The sequence below is a fragment of the Camelus ferus genome, chromosome 1 (assembly GCF_009834535.1).
Source record: "Camelus ferus isolate YT-003-E chromosome 1, BCGSAC_Cfer_1.0, whole genome shotgun sequence".
In the NCBI taxonomy this organism is placed as follows: domain Eukaryota; kingdom Metazoa; phylum Chordata; class Mammalia; order Artiodactyla; family Camelidae; genus Camelus; species Camelus ferus.
The window spans coordinates 64,215,610-64,235,713 of NC_045696.1; the positions used below are offsets into that span (position 1 = coordinate 64,215,610).

A 20,104-nucleotide genomic window follows, 5' to 3' on the forward strand; every position below is an offset into this window, starting at 1 on the left:
GTCTTATTTCAAGTGTCCCTGTTCTGTTGACAAAGTCTTTGAGCACCGCAGGTGCCGTGTCACTGGGAACTGGAAACCAAGAGGATGCGGGCTTCCTCTCATCCCCAAGCTTCCACCTTGACAAGAGGAAGCTGCAGGAGGGCTTGTTTGCCGGATTCCCCACCCCCCACCCCCACCCTGTGCTGCTACCTCACGTTGTCTTCTTTGGTCTGTCGTAATCTATCACCAACTAGACCCAGTTACAGGAATAACAGCTCGAACAGAATTTTTTATGGGGGTAATATTTGTTTATTTTCTTTTTTAAATTGAAGTATAGTTGACATACAACATTATATTAGTTTCAGATGTACAACATAGTGATTCGACGTTTATATGCATTATGAATTGATCACCATGGTAAGTCTAGTCACAGTCCATCACCATACAAAGTTATTGCAATATTATTGACTAAGGACTGTTTACTTTTTAAGCTGCCATTTTTACCATTATCTATTTCTTTTGATTCCCATACTAGCTCCGATTATTACCCTGGGTTCTTCCTGGTGTACTGAAGCCAACAAAACCCATTTCAGCTTAAATATTGGTGTCACGTCTACACTCCCTATAATGTGAGAGCACCTGTCCCTTAGCTCGATATCTCTAAGGGACTTTAAAACATACACAGGGAGCAAGTGTTGTTAGAATGGAATGAGTCTCAGGAGAGCCAATGCTTGACATTTTGCACCTTGTCACAATGTATTGCGTTTATAATGTACATGGTAATCTTTTTAATTCACTGAAAGCTTGTTGAAAATGAGGACTGTGCTTGATTCATTTGTATCCTCCATGACTCTGAGCGAAACGCTGGTACTCAGAAGCCCTAAAAAAAGTGAGCCTGTGAATCAATGAGTGAGGTTAGGATTGAAGGAGAGAATGAGCAAATGGGTGGTTAAATGAATAATTGAGAGAATGAATCAGTGATTAAGTGATTGTATAACAACAGGCTATTAAAATGAGCTCCTTTTGAAATAGAAAAGAGACTGAGAGATGTGTATCATACATAACCAATTTTTTTTTTCTTCAACAGAGAAGGCCGAGCTGCTTTGGTTTCATCCTTTGGGGTATTTAAGTACTTGACCATGTATGGCATCATCCAGTTTATTGGTACATCGCTGCTCTATTGGGTATGAACCAAAATAATTTCTTCCCAGTTCTAATTGCATTTACATCCCTTGTGTATTTCCAGGGGTGGGGAGGGGTGCAGCTCCTACCCAGGATTTAATGTTTTATAAATAAATGACATTTCTCAAAACAGATGTCTGCAAATTTGCAAACTTGGTAGAACTGTGCAGGAAACATGGCACTAGAAATAAGTGCACATGAATTGGTTTCTATGAGTGTTGTTTTTCTCCAGATAACCTGAGACTCTTGACCTCCCCAAGGCTCGATTTCTTCACTTAGAATGTGAAGAGAGCTTCAGAGCCGCCTAAATATAACACTGCAGGAAACGGATCAGTCTCCAACTGTGGAATATTTTGGGCCCACTAAAAGGAGATAAAAAGAAAGATAAGTTGTTGAGTTTGACTTTGAAGGATTCAAAAACTGGAAAAACTCCCATACTGGAGCTTTCCTTCTGAACCTGCCCAGAACTTTCACATGTCATTAGTAAAAGATTAGCAATTCTGTAAAAAAAAAAAAAAAAAAAAAAAAAATTAAGATTTTTTGAAATGAAATGATAAAAATAATCATCTAAGAATTCATTAGCTGTATGGAAGAAGTATGTGTAGGTTGAAAGTAATCTGTATCGGTCCAGGTTTAACTTGCTCTGCAGGAAAATGACAGCAAGCTCAGGGCATGCTGCAAGGAGGGGATTATTTTACTGCTTTCCTGGTGAAGGAGAGACGCACAGGGCTCCAGCCTCTGGTAGACTACCAACTGCAAGAAGCACACACCAAGGCTAAGGGACAACCAGGTGGATAGAAACAAGACCTGAACTGCAAGTCAGGAAGCCTGGATTCACGTTCTGTCTCTGTCACTAAGAGTAAAAGCGATCGTGCTCTTGGCCAAGCCTTTATCCACCTCCAGGTAGTCAGGCTGGCTGATTGCCAAAGCCTTCCATCGTTCTATGAAAGCTGCTCCCAGAATAAAAAGAAAAGCCGCCTTTGAAAATTTCTCCCTCTTCCATCTCACCCTGCATATGTATCACTTTACCAATCTGAGGGGAAAAGTAGGGGAAAGGACATGAGAAGGAAATGTAAAGAAGGCAGGGGAAGAATTGGAGGATGAGAGGGATGCTGAGGAATCATTTGCATCCTCTGAAAAATACAAAAGCAGATTTTCAGTCCCACTGTCCCCCTGGATAGAGTTGGAACCAGAGTTTACTCTGAAAAGTTACCCCATTCACTCTGAAGGTCTAACCCTAAGTAAGAGTATACCCCGAGGACCTTCACCTGGAAGCTTCTTGGCGTTGAGTTTGCCCTCTAGTTCTGGTTTACCCAGAAGTATTTTTTATTTGCATGAGTCTGGTCTGTAAAATGTGTAGAACCAGATTATGATTGAGTGCTCAGTCAATAGCTAGGAAGCCAATAAACAGACCTGGCTGCGAAAGATAGTGCAGGGCAAGTTCCTGGAGAATAACCAGCTGACTTTTATATTGAAATTCTTCAATTCCATTAATGTGAACAGAAAAGAAGTTCTGTGTCTACATACAACTTAGAAAGGCAGGTGTACTGGAATGAAGTCTGTGATGGGCTTACTTGACCTCAATCTGTGAATAGGATGGAGGGGAAAATGTGTGGAATGATTTGAGACCCTGACTTAAAAGACCCAGACTTAAGTTTGAAGTTCCCAGCAAGACTTTCAGGCTTAAATATCTCATGTTGAGGGTTCAACCGTCCAGGCTGAGACTACAGCAGCCAGAATTACTGTGGCCAATAGGAGGATATTTCCCAACTGACTGACTTTCATTGCTAATTTGGAATTAAATTAAACACTGGGAAAAGAGTGATCTAAAATTTTTTAATTTAATTTAATTTTACCCCCTTAACGAAGGCACTAGAGATTGAACCCAGGACCCTGTGCATACCAAGCATGCATTCTGCCACTGACCCATACCCTCCACCCCCTAGTAATGATTTAGTTCTGTTCTATCTAACGAGATGCTAAAGATTTTAGGTAAATGACTCTCTTCCTAAGGTGCGAGAAAAGTAACAATTGCTTCCTGACTGCTTTCAAGAAGAGTGTTGGGAATGATGATGAAGTTATGATGAGCTTCACTTATGTTTACTTTCCTTTCCTTTTCAGCAACTACAGCTTTTTGGGAATTATCAGTATCTTATGCAAGATGTAGCCATTACCTTGATGGTCTGTTTAACAAGTAAGCTCTTTGGCAAAGTAAACCATATTGTTTGTATTTATCCATGAAATACCAGAAATACTCATATAAATAAGAGCTTTGGAGAACAACACACTTCAACTACCAAAACCTCATTACCTATGAATTTTTTCAAAGTGGTCTTTACAGTAAGTTGAGGGTTGATGTCCTCAGACTTGGCCTTAAAATATCCTGATAGCGAATAGGTCTTAGCCTCAGAAAATTGTCAATGTATTCTGAGTTCTTTGTAGATTTGTGTCTTGTACATAGAAAAATGTACAAGAAATCCAGGAAGGGAAATCTTTAAAACCCAAAGGTCATTTTCCATTATGCAGCTATGCTTCACATTGACGTGAAACCAGATTTTTGCTAGGTCTTTGACGTTTGAGGACAAATGCTAGCGTTTTATTCTAGTGGAATTCTCTCAAAAGCAAGGTGTGGCTTACAGTGGCTATCGCTCATTTCCTTCCTTTGAGATGACACTGATAAAGTATTTCCTGTCAAAGAACTCAGGGCTTGATACTAACTCTTAATAAGTAAGAAAGGTGACTCCTTCAACAGAGAGCAAAGAAAAAGAATGACATACACATCTCTTTTTCCTTGTTCAACAATGGAAGTGTTATGAAAAATAACAGATAAAACTTCAAGCAATGCAGAATATTAATGACCTTCCATGTAGCATCTTAAAGCATGAAACTGATATCAAAGTCATTTATCTTATCAGCCCAATGACAACATTTACTAGTATCAGAGATGTAAGTACTGTCAATTTTGATTCTTAAGGTTGAAATATTCATAGCCCATTAAAATATTTTCTGTGTTTTATGAATATTCACATGGCTGGATAATTTTGAATCAGTGATATTGCTTCTACTGTGTTGGATATTCTTTAAGCAATTTACATGATTTACTTGTGAACATGGACAAGGATGCTAAAAAGAAACAAAGAATACCAGGAGGTTCCAAGAGCTAAGCTAGCAGGCAGTAGCATCAAAGTGAAGGCCATGGGCATCCTCCCTGTCTCTGTGACCTTTGGCACGTATTCACTAAGTAAATAATTGACTCATAGAAGCGTCCTTGTGGGACTCTGAGGATCCAATAACACGATGCATGTAAAGTGTATAGCCCAGTACATCGCATCTTGCAAGTACTCATTACAAGATATTGTGCTCCACGCACCCTCTTCGTCTTCTTTTGAGAAGACTGACTAACTTGGTGAGTCCAAGAAAAGACTTAGACTGTGTACAAGTAGACTATTTGATTAGAAACTCCAAAACATGGGTGGTAGCCTTGCCTCAGAATTGCCAGACGACCTTGAGCAAGTTGCTTTGAGCTTTTGCGCACTTAATTCCATGATATTGGTTATGAATCTGACTCCCATGGTGATGGGTGTACTTTACTCTTTCCCACGGCAATAGCCTGGTGACCTTCCTGCCATTTGGTCACCCTGTGAAACTTAGCCTCTCATCTCAGAGCTGGCTCGGCGGGAGAGTTGAGATGACTAAGGGCAGGACCACTGTTACCAATGGGAGACAAAAGCCTCAGAAGGGTGCTAGATCAGAAGCATAGTGTTCTACTGGAAAGATGGCACTTCATCCAATTATTAGTCAACAAATGTGTAGCTGGCTCAGTAAATGGGCTGGACTCGGGGTAGATTGGTGAAGGGAGTAATAGAGTGAGGAAACAGCTATTTTTTGTTTATTTTCACCCGCTACCTTCAAACACTATTGCTTTCCCATCCTTGCAAGCTCAGTCATGCTACAGGCAGATCATTTCCTGGTCCATTCCAGGTATTAAAATAATCTCACTTTAGCTGTGAAAAGGCCAAGTATTAGAAATTAACATTTCATGTTTTTATCCAATTTAAAATTTTCTTCCCCAAATCAAGCATGACCTGTGGCTTGGAGCAGGCAGTGGGAGAGAAGGCCAGGATGTCTATTTTCCCTGTGTTGGCTACTCTCAGCCCTGCTTTGGCAACCATGAGTAGCAGCAGCCCAGAACTTTCTCCTTAAGTGGGGCTATTGTAGTTCTGTCCTGTCACGTGCCCTCCAGCAGGGTAGGCGTCTAAACTCAGGCACTTCGCCTGCGGCTCACTTGTGAGTCCTTGCGTTCTTCAGAGTCCCTGAGGAGCGGTCTGCACCAGACCACTCCCTGACATCGGTGCTGTTCTCTCCTCTGACCCCCTAGGATTCCTTTCAGCCACTGCTTTTTCTAGTGCTATGTGCTACAAAGCCGTTTTCTTCTGCTGGCCCTCTAGCCCCAGCAGACTGCCCCGCTGAGAAGATTCCTTCCAAGATAGCTCTAGTCTGGTTAATTTCCATAGCTTTTACTTGACCTACCAGCTAATAGATGCATAGCTTGTTCTCAATGCTGCCCCCTCTCTCTTCCCTCTGCTATTACAAGCAGGGGAATGAGAAATTCAGTCTCCTCCTCGCCACTTCAGGTCTCTCCTAGGGTGATTCTTAGGACTTCCTCTCATTTGTATTGGGGTGCTGCTGGAAAGAAAACCACAGCTCTTGCTGTTCTTAACAATTCCCTTTAAAGAATCTCTTGATCATCTCCATGGTTTTCTCTTATATATGGTCTGTACCTGGGTAACTGGGGAAGAGGGGATGGAATGCTTACAGTTGAAGGACCAGGATACAGCTTTCTTACTAGGTACTATGAAGATACGATAGTCATCTCTCTTTACATTAAATTGGCACTTGCCTTTCATTGTCCTCAAACATGAGGCTCAGCAAAATTCCCCAGCCAAGAGGGACATCCCCATTCAACCTCCTCTTAGAAAAGTGTTCATCTCCCATTATGTGTTAGGCACATAAGTACCAGGGGCATTATAAGGCTTCTCACTGATGTTTCAAGTTTAGCGATGGATTCACATACATGAATGGATGAAATGCAAGTCAGAAGTACTGAGTACCAGAAACCAACAGATGCTTTGGGAGTTCATAAAAAGGAGATTGTTTCTAATGATGGGAAGAGATAACAATGGAGAAAAGAGAGATACCGGGGTGGCTTCATGGAAGAAGTAGCATTGGCACCAAAATACAGGGTGAATAGATTTTAAATATTTAAAAAAAAAAAAAAAAAAGAAGGGCATTTCAAGTAGAAGGAAGCAGAAGGAGCAAGAGAGAGCTGCTAAGTATAGGGCGAGAGTTTTTCAATTTGACCACACTGCAGGGTATGTGGAAAGAAACAGCAGGAGATAAAATCTGAAAAAGTAGGTTGGGTCAGATCACAGAATCTTGACTGCCAGGCTGAGAACTGTGGACATTTATCTGCAGCTGTTCGGAGTCATTGATGATTGTACGATTAACGTAAAATCACTCGCACCAAGGCATCTACACTTCCCAGGTTCCCAGACTAAAGCCTTTGACCTTAAGCCTGAATTAGTATGGGGAAAAGACAATGCCATCACATGATTGATTGATTGGTTGGCTGATTGATTTGCTTGTCCATACACAGTCCCTGAGACAAAGGCTAGTCACTTTCTTTATTACACACCCCATCTGTGTCTTCCACTGGACTTCAAGCTCTTTGAAAACAGATGAGATATCCGTCTCATCTCTGCATACCTCATGGCCACTAGCCCAGCACCCTCCCGGGAAACACTGGTTAAACTGCTAGAGGTAAAGATTCAGGCAGGCAGAGAGATTCAGGGTGAGTGAGTTGGAAAAGCCTCTGGGGACCGTTTAGACATTCCAACATAGTCGTTTTATACTTGAGAAAATGAAGGACCAAAGAGTTTATGCGATCACCCCAGAACACACACTGAGCAAACTAAAGACCCACTTTAGAGTTTTATTATCCCAAACTGGACACACTCCTCACTGCCTTGCCCCTACATGCATGAACACAAAGCTAAGGAGACATACCCTACTTTCTTACAACAAAGAAAGCAGTCATCAGCTGTGGGAAGGAAAGAGATGACAGATGGGAAGAATTGAAACATCCTGACCTCCCCATGCTTCTTTCTTGCTCTGCCCTGAGAAGTAAAATACATTCCATTTTCATCAGTTTGTTAGAATAAAAGGCTTCTAAGATGGATGTAGTGATCTTTTTTTTTTTTTTTTTTGGCAGTTCTGTTTAATCTCTGACCCTTGCCAACCCCTCAGATGTTAAAAAAAAAAAATCCCAGGGCCAAAATATATTTTTAATACTCTCATCCAGAAGCAAGATTTTTTAAAGTTATTTTTCCTAAGTCTAATGTCCCCTAGCAGTCCTCCACTTACACACTTATCCAGGAGGAAGCAGGACACACCTCTAGCATCTCCCTGGTACACTGAAGTGCTCAGAGAATGTTGGTTGAATGAATAATAGAGTGAGTGTTTTTTAAAAAATACTTCCCAGTATATGAAGATTAGTCTAGCTAGATGCATCCTTACTCTCTTCATCTTAACTCTGCTTTCCCGTCAGCATTGAGAGATAATAGTGCTGTTATCCTTACGGAAGGGCATCTTCCTCTTTTACGTATCATTCCTGGTCAGTCTGGTTGTGGAGAAATATTTGCACTATTCAATATGGTAAATGCATTAATTATTGGACTTTTAAACCCACTACTTTTTGTTTCTGAGGGTGAAACCAAAGCATGGAAGAGGCAAAGGCTGGTAGCATTAGATGTGCAGTTAACTAAGCAATGAGCTTTCCAAGGTGTAAACCCTTAATTCATGTTTGCTGAACTTGAACCCTAACACAACACTCAGGATAATATGCATCTCAGTCTTTTATTCTCAATAATGAAATTGTAACAGGGGAAAAAATGGATTTGTCTTTCAGTGAGCTCAACTCATGCCTACCCAAAGCTGGCTCCGTACCGACCAGCAGGACAGCTCCTTTCTCCTCCTTTGCTGCTCTCAGTCTTTCTGAATACCTGTTTCACCTGCATTGTGCAGGTCTGTGCATTTCTCTACGTGAAGCAGCAGCCCTGGTATTGTGAGGTCTACAGATACAGGTAAAGTTTCGTTTCTTACTTTTCCTTTCTGAAGTTGGTACAATGAATACCCAATGACTTTGTACGACTTGGTTTGAACACATACTCTAAAATTTTAATTAACAAAAGTTATCTCCATTTTGCAAAACCCCAGTGATGGGACAGAACACAGAACACAGTCAGTAGGTGGCATGCTGGGGTGATCTAGCAGCAAGTTCTAGGGTGGGAAGACCTAACAGTGGGTTGACTGAATGTATTCATTCTCTGGTGATTTGGATATCGTATAGACCAGAGGTCAGCAAACATTTCTTGTAGAGGGCCAAGAAGTAAATATTTTGGCCTTTGTGGGCTCTGTGGTCTTTGTTGCAACTACTCAGTGCTGCTGTTAATAGTGAAAAAACAGCTGTGGACACCATGTAAACAAGTCAGTGTGACTGTGTTCCAATAAAACTTTATTGACAAAACCAGCTGGTGAGTCGGATTTGGCCTATGGGCTAGTCGCCAACTGACCCCTGATATACAAGAGAGATTTGCTTAATTTAAATGAATGTTAAACGAATGTTAAATTTCAAAGGAATGCTAATTTCAAATGAATGTTAAAATGTTAGTTGATGCTACTATCATTACTATGATTTGAATTGAACACTAGACTCAGGGCAAATCTCTTCACCTCCCAAGGCTTATTTCCTTAAATATAAATTAAGAGTAAGATGAAGTGAACTGCACCTTAGATGTTCAAACTAATTTTTTCTGACAAAGGCTGCCTGACCTCCAAAGGGAAAGACAGGAAGAGAGAGCTTCTCTTTTTGAAGTAGGGTTTGTACAAACTCCTGCTCACATCACTGTGATATTGAAAGTATCAGAGCCCCAGGAAATCCGTGAAGGACAGATTGAAAACTACCCAATGATGTATTAGATTATGACGTAGACCCCAAATTCAGCAACTCGGGTATTCCTTGCAATATAGAAATTCATCTTTGTTTCAAAACCAAATTTTTCCCCAAATTGGAGTGTGTGTATTCAGAGAAGCAGGGTTCTGATTGAATCTGGGAGACAACGTGGTGTAGCCAAAAGGATGATAGGTGGCCAGTCCTGCTTCTATCATTAACTAGCCATGCCAGCCTAGTCCTGAACTTTCTTGTCTGCAATGCAAGCATACTGCATTAGATACATTTTGGTATTAAGCTCTGTAATTCAGGCCTTTTAGTCTCTCTGTCCCCTTTGTACAAGGAAACTTTGTGACTACTGACTGTTTCATTAATGTATTGTGCAGACAGTAACTGAACATCTACTCTACGCAAAGCACATTCCTGGAGTCTAGGGAACCAAGGATAATAAGACTTAAGTCTTACATTTGAATTCACAATGGAAAAATGAATTTTATGTATAAACAGTTATAAAAGTAGTAACAAGTTTCAAGCGGAACGAGAAAGCTGATGGGAACTAGTTTGTCGGTTTGATTGTTGGAAAAAAAATGAATATTGCAAATACATCAGTCAGGATTGAGAAAGCCCGTATCTTAAATGTTTTTCTGAGCAAATATTGAATGGCATGTCTGTGCTCAGTGCTGAGCATTTGTTGTAAATCTGAGTAAAACAAACAAAAAAAACAAAACCAAAGGAGAAATTCCACATTCAGGAAATTCTCATCTCAGGGGTAGAAAATAATGGCAAAACAATGAGCTAAATGCAGCAGTAGAGGGAAGGATGGGGGCAGTAGTCACGATGGCTACCAAATATAAGGACGTTTTGGTTAGAGTTACATTAGAGGGAATAGGATGTGTGGACCCAGAGCTGTGCAAGTTGGGGAACAGGGAATCTCTCCCTATGTTTGGAGTATAAGGAACATAGGAGGACTGGCAAAAGATAAGGCTGGAAGAATTGCTTGAGACCAGAGTATGAAGTCTTCTGGGCCTGCCTGAGAAGTCTGAACTTAATTCGTTAGCAAAATAGAAATATAGACACTCGTAAGCAGGAGAATGTCATGTTTGGATCTTGAAGAGAGGCTTTGGTTTTGGGAGGAGCATGGGTTAGAGCAGGCAGATTCAAACTCAGGATCCAAGTTAGGAGGCTCACATTAGTCCATGAAAGAAAAGACACCCCCAAACCACCACAACTGCTCTCCCCTCCCCCACCACCACACACAGTTCATAGACTCTGAGTTGAAAGTAATTCCATAGGAAATTGTCATCCAAGCCCTTTCAAGAGCGATCATTTGTTCTAAATGGAATTCTGGTCGAAGAACAATCTTGACTTCCTCTGAATTTTGTTTCTGCTTTGTCATCGCAAGAGGTGAACAGAATATGTTCTGGTAGTTACTGGCTGGAACAGCCTGAAAGGTGAGGTCCCTTGGTAATAATTAACTAATTCTTTTCCACCAGCTGGATTAACATAGAATAAAAAGTCCCATAAATGCTGGTGATTTCTTTTGTAGTGAGTGCTTTCTGAACGACCAGAGTCATTTCTCAACAAATGTGAGTTTGGAAAGAAACTGGACTGGAAATGCAACTCTGATTCCTGGTTCAGTTTTAAGTTTTGAGAGTACCACCCTGTGGCCCATCACCACCATCAACTGTATCACAGTAGCATTTATCTTTTCCAAGGGAAAGCCATTTCGAAAACCCATCTACACAAACTGTAAGTATGATGTTTGGTTTTTTTTTTTCAAATATCTTTTTCCTACTCTTCCACCATCCCCAGAGTTGCAACTCACTGGTGAAGCAATTGACTGAGAAGCAAAAAAAAATCACATTACTGTAAAACTGAGCACTGAACGGTACTTGCCATAGGTAGGAGAGCCCATGGGCAGAAAGCTCACGTGCAGATAAACGTGTGCAATAGTGAATGGTCACGAGAGTCCTGTCCTAATTTGAGTCATCAAGAATTATTTTAAGCACATCCATATATGTCAAGATATTTTGTAAGAGGTTTTCTAATCAATTCAAATACAACTTGACCTTTTAGTAGCTTTGTATCTTTGGGAGAGCCACTTTAATCATGCTGTGAATTTCTTTGATCCCCAGTAAAAATGAATGCATTTTCATATTGTTAGCCTTTCTTCTTCTCTGAATTTTCTATTTACATTTTCATCCGTTTTTTTTTTTTTTCTATTGGGCTGCTGTTATATTTCTTATTTATTTGTATGAGCTGTTTATTCCTTTGTGATTTTCTTCCATTGCTTTTATGCACAGTTTTTTCTCATTACAAAATCAGATAGATCATCACTCATTTAGTTTTTTTAATTTATTTTTATGCTTTTTTAAATCTAATGTTAATTTTGGCGTATAGTTTGAAGTAAAGGTCAAACTAGTTTATCCATCTAGTCAGTAGTTTTCCCAGCAGATTCCATCATTTAATATTCTTTTTGGTCATTTATTCAACTGAATATAATGCCACCTCTATCATACCTATATACATGTATACTTATGGTTTCCTGATATATATATATATATGTGTGTGTGTGTGTGTGTAGTGTGTGTAAACTTGTATGTTTCTATATTATATTTATGTTATATACTTACATATTAATTTATATATAATTAATTTGTTTCTAGACTATGTTCTCTGTTTCGTTAATATGCCAACCTCTTCTTGATCTATCACTATACTTAAAAAACTATAGTTTTCTAACGAGTTTTAATACATAGTAAGATTGGTGTATCATCATATTACTCTTCATTTTTTTCTTACTTTCTTACTTTTCTTTCTTGTTCATTCTTCTGAATATACTATAGAATAAATTGCCAGGCTTCTAAAAAAAAAATCACCTTTGGGATTTTGATACTAGGGGAAACATTTATTTGTTTACACAATCTGGTATTCACATTTAAGAACATGTCATGTCTCTCCATTTATTCGTGCTTTCTTTTATGTCTCTTAGTAAATATTCAGTTTTCTCCATTATAGATCCTGTACCTCTATCTAAACAACTAGTCCTATGCCATCTGTATTTCTGCTTATATTGTGATTGACTTTTTCCTGTTATAGTTTCTAACTGGTAATCACAAATACTCGTGAAAGGTACAGTGTTGTTTATCGTATTTATTTCTTATTCAGAAGTCTTTCTGAACTTTGCTATTACTGTTTGATTTTTGAGTGTTCTAGAAAGATAATTATGATCATCTGCAATTAATAATGTTCCTTCTTCCTTTCCAATAGCTAAAATGCTTATTTATATTTTCTGTTTCCGTGTACAATCCAGAATTTCGAGGACAATATTAAGTAATAACGGAAATAGCAGAGTTCTACTTTGTAAAAATATATCTTATAGTTTTCACTTGCAAATGTGATTTTGAATACTAAGTCAAGTAGGTCACATCATGTAAAGAAAATGCCCTTCTATTTCTAGTAAATCAAGAGTATATTTTAAAATCAAGAATGAGAGATGTATTTCATCAAATGACTTCCCATCACCTACTGAGATGATTATACTCATTTGCTCCTTTGACCTTTGCTGGAATGTGTTCCATTAATAAATTTATTATTAAATCATCTTCATATTTTTCAGGAAACTCTATTTATTTGTGGTAGATTATACTTTTACTGAATTGAATTTTATTGTTTTTAAATATCTGCATTTTATGTTGGGTTGATCTGTAGGTTTCTGTGTAGTGTTTTGTTAGGTTTGGGTGTTAGATTTGGAAACTCTTGGACTTTTCCTTTCCTTTGAAAAATGTATTTTATAGATAGAAATAGTCTATTCCTTGACCACTTGCAAGAACCCAGTAAAATCATCTGGTTCCAAATTCTTTCTTTTGAAAAAAATCACTTTTTTCAGAATTGATTTAGGTTATCCTCTTTTTAAATTGTTTCTTAAAATAAAAAAAAAAAAAGATTGCCCAGGTAATTCCTTTTCCTTGAGATTATTATGTCTTAGCATAGGATATTCGGTGGTATTTTCCTATAATTTTTAATGCCTTCTACAACTCTTTTAATATCTTCTCATCTTAATTATGTTTATGTGTGTTATTTCCATTTATTTTTACCAGAAATGTGTTTTTACTGGTTTTCTTTAAATAACAAGCTCTCAGATATAATAATTCTGTACACTTTCTAGTTTCCAATTTGTTAATTTTTGCTTTTCCCATTTTCCCCCCCCTCTTCTTACCTCCTTTGAAAATTTTTTAAATGTTTGACTTGATTTTATAATCCATGTATTTTCTTTTATTCTTGTGAAATTGGAAAAGCATTCAAGGTCAATAATTGTAATTTGGGTTACATTCTTTACATTTTCTTATGTCTCTAATTATGACCCACTAGTTTCAAGAACAGTGATTTTTAATTTTCAAGTGGGAAGGGATTTTGTTCTCATTCTTCTACGGCTCTTCTTCTCAACAGCTTACAAGTGGACTAAGTTTCCTTACTGACCAAACAAATTTTTAGAATTTTGTTTTTAATTTGTATGTGGGAGGGATTTTTAATTTAAATTTGGTTCATAATTTCTAATTTTATTGTCATGATCAGAGAAAATCTAGCCTGTAATATTTCTGCTTTGGAAAATTTACTCTAGTTTTATACATCATCCGGAATACCCTCTAACTTCTGATTTTCTAAAAAAGTCATAGGTATTAGAGACATCCATTCTTATTCCTAAATTAGAAACATAATTTACTACATAAATTAGTTTTAGCAATTATATGATTCATATGTATCAGTTTTCATCCCCTCCTCCACCTTTTTCGTATAGGTGTTTTGTCAAAGATTTTGAGGGCATGCTAAGATCTTCTTTTAATTATAGTTTTTTTAAATAAATTTCTTCCCAAATTTCTTATATTTTTATTAAATTTTGATATAGTATTTGATAATTCCCCAGCTTCTCTCACAACAAACCATGATTCCATTTTATGTTTTCAATTCAGAGTCATCTATTTTATTGTAAACGTGCTTTACAAGGAGGCTATATTATGTTGGCCAGCACTTTCATTTGATTAGTAGCCGCAGAGTCCTTCTACATAAATTGAGTTAATTACAGTTGGATTTGTTACACCATAGCGACTTAAAGCTTATGGGTAAATTCAAATCCCGATGTCAAACATAACTGATAATTTTAGGTGGAAAACAGTTTTTATAAATACATTCTAACAAACACAATCTTACAATAAATCATATACTCTCAAGTTTACAAATCAAAAGTCCTTGGAACTACTGTTAAAATACACAAGCAGTTTTACTTTGATGTAACAGAAAAGTCCTGACCCTTCTTAACAGCCTTTGACAGAAGGTCAACTTTATGATGATGAGATAGATAAAAAGTACAGATTTAATTTTTATGCAAACAGGAGGGAATATTTACTAACCCTTCTCTTATCTGAGAATAATCTGTAATGGCTGGCCCAGGACTTGTCTCCAAATCACCTGTGCAAACAGAACCCCATCCTTTCGAGTTTCTGCATCAATAGCAACTAACTAGGAAGGGCAACGTTCACTTCAGGTCATCTTGTGTTTTCCAATCAAAGCTGAATTGAAGAAGGGAGCCTTATTCTGTTTCCACACTGCTCCCTTGTGCACCAGCCTGGCCTGCTCTTCAGATCACTGGTCTGAGGATGGTGTGATGTGCAGAGCACCCAGCCCAGTTCTAGTGAGTACCAGGCCTTCATCAGGATGGACATTGGCGGCATCATCTTCATCCCCACATCTGGGTCCTTGGGACTTGGAAACAATACAGTACATGAAAACTCTACACAGCCATCTCCTAGGGTCTTCTTTTCACCAAGCTGCTCAGATTGCTTTATTTTAAGAGATGCATCTCCCTTTTTTCTTCTCTCTGCCTCACTCCCCTCTCAAGTAAGCTTGAGTATTCCTCCGGGAGGTGATGCATCTAGTTGTATATGTAAAATGAGGCATGGGTGAAGATGAGGGTGCATGTAGGTGAAATTACAGCTCTAATGGCCTCAAAAAATAGGGCCTACTGTAGAGGGACATCGCTTCTGACTTCTAGTTGGTATAGAACTATGTAGAGTTGGGGGCCGGTAGACTATCAACACTGGAATAAATGAGGTAGAGAGAAAATAAATCAGAGAAAACCTAGTTTGCTTGTTCATAAATCTGACGGTTGTAAGAATCATTTATAGCACAGCAACACTGATTAAATGCTGTTGTTGGGGCCTGAAGGTGCTAATCCCATCAAAGAACATCTACAAGGCGCTGTCTACAAAGTGCTTGAAAGCTCTGATGGACACCGAAGTGGACGGGGTGGGGGAGATAAGAACAGGGATGTCGGCACAACGCATTCTGAGAAGTTTAGCTCCCCAAAGTAAAGCGATTGGGGCAGGTTAGAGAGAAAGAATCCAGCAGATGTGCGTGCTACTTTCGCAATTCCTCTTTCAATTCAGAGTCCCAGAGAAGCAGATACAAAGTCCCTTTCAGGTGATTACAGTCTAGTGGATACATAAATGGAGATCATGCCAAGCAGAGTGTGATACACACCATATGAAATAAAACTTTGTAAGGGAGGACTGGGGAGACTTTAAAAGAAAGTGGTATTGGAACCAAGCTTTTTTTAATACATATTTTTACTGAAGTATAGTCAGGTTACAAACTGAGCTTTTTAAGAAAAACTGGAACTTGCCAGGACTGAAGAACAGCATCTACACAGGGTATTCTGTGAATAAAGGCACTGAAGCTGGAAGGTGATGGGCCTCTGTGGAAGCAGCAGGTTTGTGGTTGAACTTTCTTGGCACATAGGAAGAGCAATCAGAGATCAGTTTAGAAAGGCTGATTGGAACCAGACTCTGGAAGGCCTGGCATGTCAATCATTGGAGATCTTGGACCTTATTCTCCAGGCAACAAGGAAGAGTCAGGTGCCACCAAGAGGACTGACTATGTCACGGAGTTCAAGCTCACACTGCTCTCTGTGTGACAGGGAGATCAACAGATGAGATCAACATTCCTTGTCCCATCAACGTTGGGACAAGGAATGAGAATTTAATTCAGAAAGTCAGCAGATCAAGAAGATAGTAAACTAGGGTCCCAAAGAACCATCTTATTCGAGTTGGAATTCAGGCTTCTTTTATACTAAAAGGGGAGGGAGGGACTGGCTGGTTGTTGCAAACTTCTTGGTGCCAGAATCCTTTGTTCTTGCAGCTGTCAGTATAGGTCTGGTCACAGTGCTCCCGTAAACCTCCAACAAGACAAATGTTGTTCTCTGTTCTGCAACTTTTTATCTATGAATGGAAATGTGTTATACCTTTAAAGGTCAAACCCAGGAGACAGAGCCTTGAGAATAGGCTATCATGTATATTTCAAACTATAGGCAACATCCTTTTACAAATGTGCAGAGTCAGCATGACTAAGCACAGGCTACAGAGCACAAAGATTAGAGCTCAAGAAAAGATCCAATATGGAGTCAGGTTTGTTCCTCTGTTACATTTATGTATTTGTGCACAGCTCACTAGACCCGCCATGACAAAGCATCAAGACCTCCTTGGTTACCATTTATTTGCATGGGCTGGTCACTGCAGGGTGTCCCAGCCCAAGGACTCCTCGGTGGAGGTAACTCCTTTATAGAGTTTACTAGTATATGTTTAATTAACAGCTTTCTACACCCAGCTCTTTAAGGAAAGATTATAAGATATCACCTTTGTCTTGCAAGCATTAGAACATATTTTAAAACATATGAGGATATATCAAAACATCTGAAGATGTATCCAGTATTTGCACAACAGAGTTAATTGATTCTGCAACATGTGTGCCAAATTATAGGAAACATTCCTTTAGCATCTAAAAATAATGTTTGCTGTTTCTTCAGATATATTCTCCTTTCTGCTGATGTCTGCCTTGGGCCTCACAATTTTCATTCTGTTTTCTGATTTTCAAGATATATACCATGGAATGGAGGTACGTGGTATCCGTGACTCCCATGTGCAGGGGGACTATGTTGTAATTTGCATGTCAATCACTCTTATATTCTCTCTGGCCGCTGAATAGAGTGGCCCATTTACTAGAAGAGCAAATAACACATCTCAATCCCACAGAGGCTGGCCTCTGAGTGTTTTCGTATTGTTAGTACTATTAGTTGGGTCCATTTGTCCTGTTCATGCCTGAGATACCATGTTTGGATACTTTATTCTTCCATGTTATACTAATACAATGAAATTAATACATTAATACAATAATAAATTCTTTAATTTTTTTAATCATATAGTAGAAAGCCTTTATAATGTAGTTGTGAAGAGTAAGAAAAAGTTGGTTTATAGGCCAATCATGTTCCACCTGTCAGATGTTGATTATAGGGAGTTTTAGTTGCTTTTTGAGGGTTAGGCAATGGGGGGGGGGTAATTTAATTAATTGTTTTTAAGTGGAAGTACTGAACCCAGGATCATGTGCATGCTAAGCATGCACTCTACACTGAGCTACACACCCTCCCCATTTAGGGAGTTTTAGTTCAGTGAGCATCATTGGATCCAGGGTGCACTGAGATAAGATTAAATTTATTAAATTATTTAATAACTTTATAAATAGTTATTGAATCCATTTTTGGACCCAGCACTGTGGGAGAAATAAAGATAAAGATTGACCCTTGACCTCCAATCTATAGTTTTGTTTCAAAGATGAACCAGACCCAAGGGAAATGATGGCATCGCCACCTGAGGTCATCATAATTGCAAAGAGTGTCAAATAGAAGCGGGAAGAATATAGGAAGGAGCAGCCTCACTGGGGCCTGTGGCTGCCATGAGAGGCTTCATGCAGGGGATACAACTTGATCTGGGTCCGGAAGGATGGGCTAGATTTTGCAAAGTAGGAGGCAAGGGTATTCCCAACCAGGAGAACAGCCTAAGCACAAGCAGAAGGCTAAGCAAATCTCTTTTGTCTCAGAAATGCAAAAGAATGTAGGGTGGCCGAGCTAAAACTCCAAAGCAAGGCTTGTTTCAAAGAAGCCCTGGAAGGTTAGCTAAGACCCATGCAGTAGAATATGAGGAAGGCACAGATGGATGAAGGCAGCCAGTGATGTTTGGACTCTGTGCTGAAAGCAACGAGAGTCACTGAAGATATCTGAGCAGGTTTTCAGCAGTGCACTTAAGACAGATTAATTAGATGGCGGAAGGAAGGCTGTGTATGACAGCAGAGAGGCTGTGGGAGAGAAGCAGTAAGGAAATGAAAACCTAGACCTTTCAGTCATTTTCAAAACACTATGAAGCTCCAGAGTGTGCTTGGCATCGGGGTTACAAAGGTGGGTAAGATGTGGTCACCACTCTCAAGTAGCTCAGGTGCTGAGAGGGAAGAGCATCACACAAGCAGATGATCCCAAGGCAGTGTGGCCAGTGCCTTCCAGGCCAAGGGCTGGAGAGGAGACCTCCCAGATGAGGGTGGTGGCAGCAGTGAGGGGAAGGGCCAGGTTCCCCATTATGATCTGACCCACGGCCGTATCCTACAGACTTCTCCAAACAACCCTTGCACCCAGGGTACCTATTTCACAACCCTGAGAAAGGCTGTCTCCACTTAGGGAAAAAAAAAAAAACCAAACATAGTGTTACTTTGAAATAACCCACATCAGAATAGGGATGAGAATCAAAGGTGAGCATTTAGACACTGCCGGGGGTCTGTGGTTTTAGTCCCAAAGGCAGCTCCTCCCTTACAGAGTCATCGTACACATTCTCTACCCTTTAGGGTCAAAAAGGGGGCTGCACAACTATTCTTCTGCTGTGGATGCGGCCATGGGAACTTGTAGCTCTTATGTCTATTAAATAAGTGTATCTGGTGGTCAAGGCATAGCCTTTAATCCTTACAAAGAGGTTGGTTGGGTGGGTTCAACTCTCATCAAGTCATTAGATTTAGGGCTGGGAACATAGGTTCAAAATTTTTTCACTGAGTTTCTATCAAAATAAACTTGAGCCTCTGGCCCCCTTTTGTTTCTTTTACTCATGTGTCAATTTTACTGAAAGAATGAACTCTAAGTAGATTTTGCTTTAGGAAAATTAGGATTAATAATATTATTAGCTGAATGATTTAATCTTTTTCTATTTGAAAAGGTAAAAATGAAGAGAGAGACACAGAGGCCCCAGAGCAGTCCTGTCTCATGGCTGTGACCCAGGGTGCATTTGCTCCACGTCTGTCATCAGGCTGGGGAGGGGCACAGGCCAAGAGGCAGTCAGTTCTCCACCGAATCCTGGCTCTGCCATTTACTTATTGGCATTTATTTATTGAGTCCTTAGGCAAGGTACTGGCCTTCTCATCTGTCAAGTGGAAAAAAATCATGCCTATTCGCCATGCCCAGAGAGTTGTTACAAATATATCAATTAGATAAGATCATTAATATGTGAGTTTTTTCAAGTTTAAAGTATGCAAATTATAAAAGTGGTATTTCTCTCTCTGCAGCTCATCCCAACCATCACATCATGGAGGGTTTCGATTTTGGTGGCAGCCCTCACCCTGTTCTGTGTGGCCTTCTTTGTAGAGGTAAAGTAACTTCCGTACGCTTCTTACAATTTTCTGGGGAGATAAATAAAGGGGCTCATTCTCAACAGGTGAACATTTTTTAGAACAACCATGTTTGTCCCCCCAAAATTATAGTTATTAAGGGTTTGTAAAAACTGTACACATTCTCTTTGGGGGAAATGAGAATGACTTAAAATTCTTTAAAGGCTGCATTGAAATGCTCTCAGGATCTGTGGCGTAGAAAGCAAAACATCAAATTAACTCTAATTGCGACTCATATGAAAGCCATGTGTTGTATCTCCCTAGTATTCTCAATAATCAGGCAGAGGCTAGACCAGGTGACCTTCCAGCTCTAAAATTCAACGAGACCTTTTAGAGTGAAGGACTGTCTTCAGGAGAGCTTCCTTAATTAAGAGAGAAGGGAAGTCATTGCTCATTCTAGTCAATTCT

At 39.3% G+C, this 20,104-nt stretch overlaps 2 protein-coding genes across 2 annotated transcripts in view; one reads left to right on the forward strand and one right to left on the reverse strand.

Moving 5' to 3' along the window:
- The window catches only part of ATP13A5 (ATPase 13A5), a 99,592-nt gene that overhangs the window by 77,807 nt on the left and 1,681 nt on the right, over positions 1-20,104 (forward strand). Inside the window, exons 24-29 of the mRNA XM_032482036.1 lie at positions 1,067-1,163; positions 3,283-3,355; positions 8,129-8,303; positions 10,716-10,918; positions 17,028-17,116; positions 19,595-19,675. Coding sequence (XP_032337927.1) covers positions 1,067-1,163; positions 3,283-3,355; positions 8,129-8,303; positions 10,716-10,918; positions 17,028-17,116; positions 19,595-19,675 — 718 coding nt within the window. The remainder of the gene's footprint in view (positions 1-1,066; positions 1,164-3,282; positions 3,356-8,128; positions 8,304-10,715; positions 10,919-17,027; positions 17,117-19,594; positions 19,676-20,104) is intronic.
- Positions 14,128-20,104, reverse strand: part of PLAAT1 (phospholipase A and acyltransferase 1) — a 29,519-nt gene continuing 23,542 nt past the window's right edge. Inside the window, exon 5 of the mRNA XM_032482012.1 lies at positions 14,128-15,263. The gene's annotated coding sequence lies outside the window, so the exon portion shown is untranslated. The remainder of the gene's footprint in view (positions 15,264-20,104) is intronic.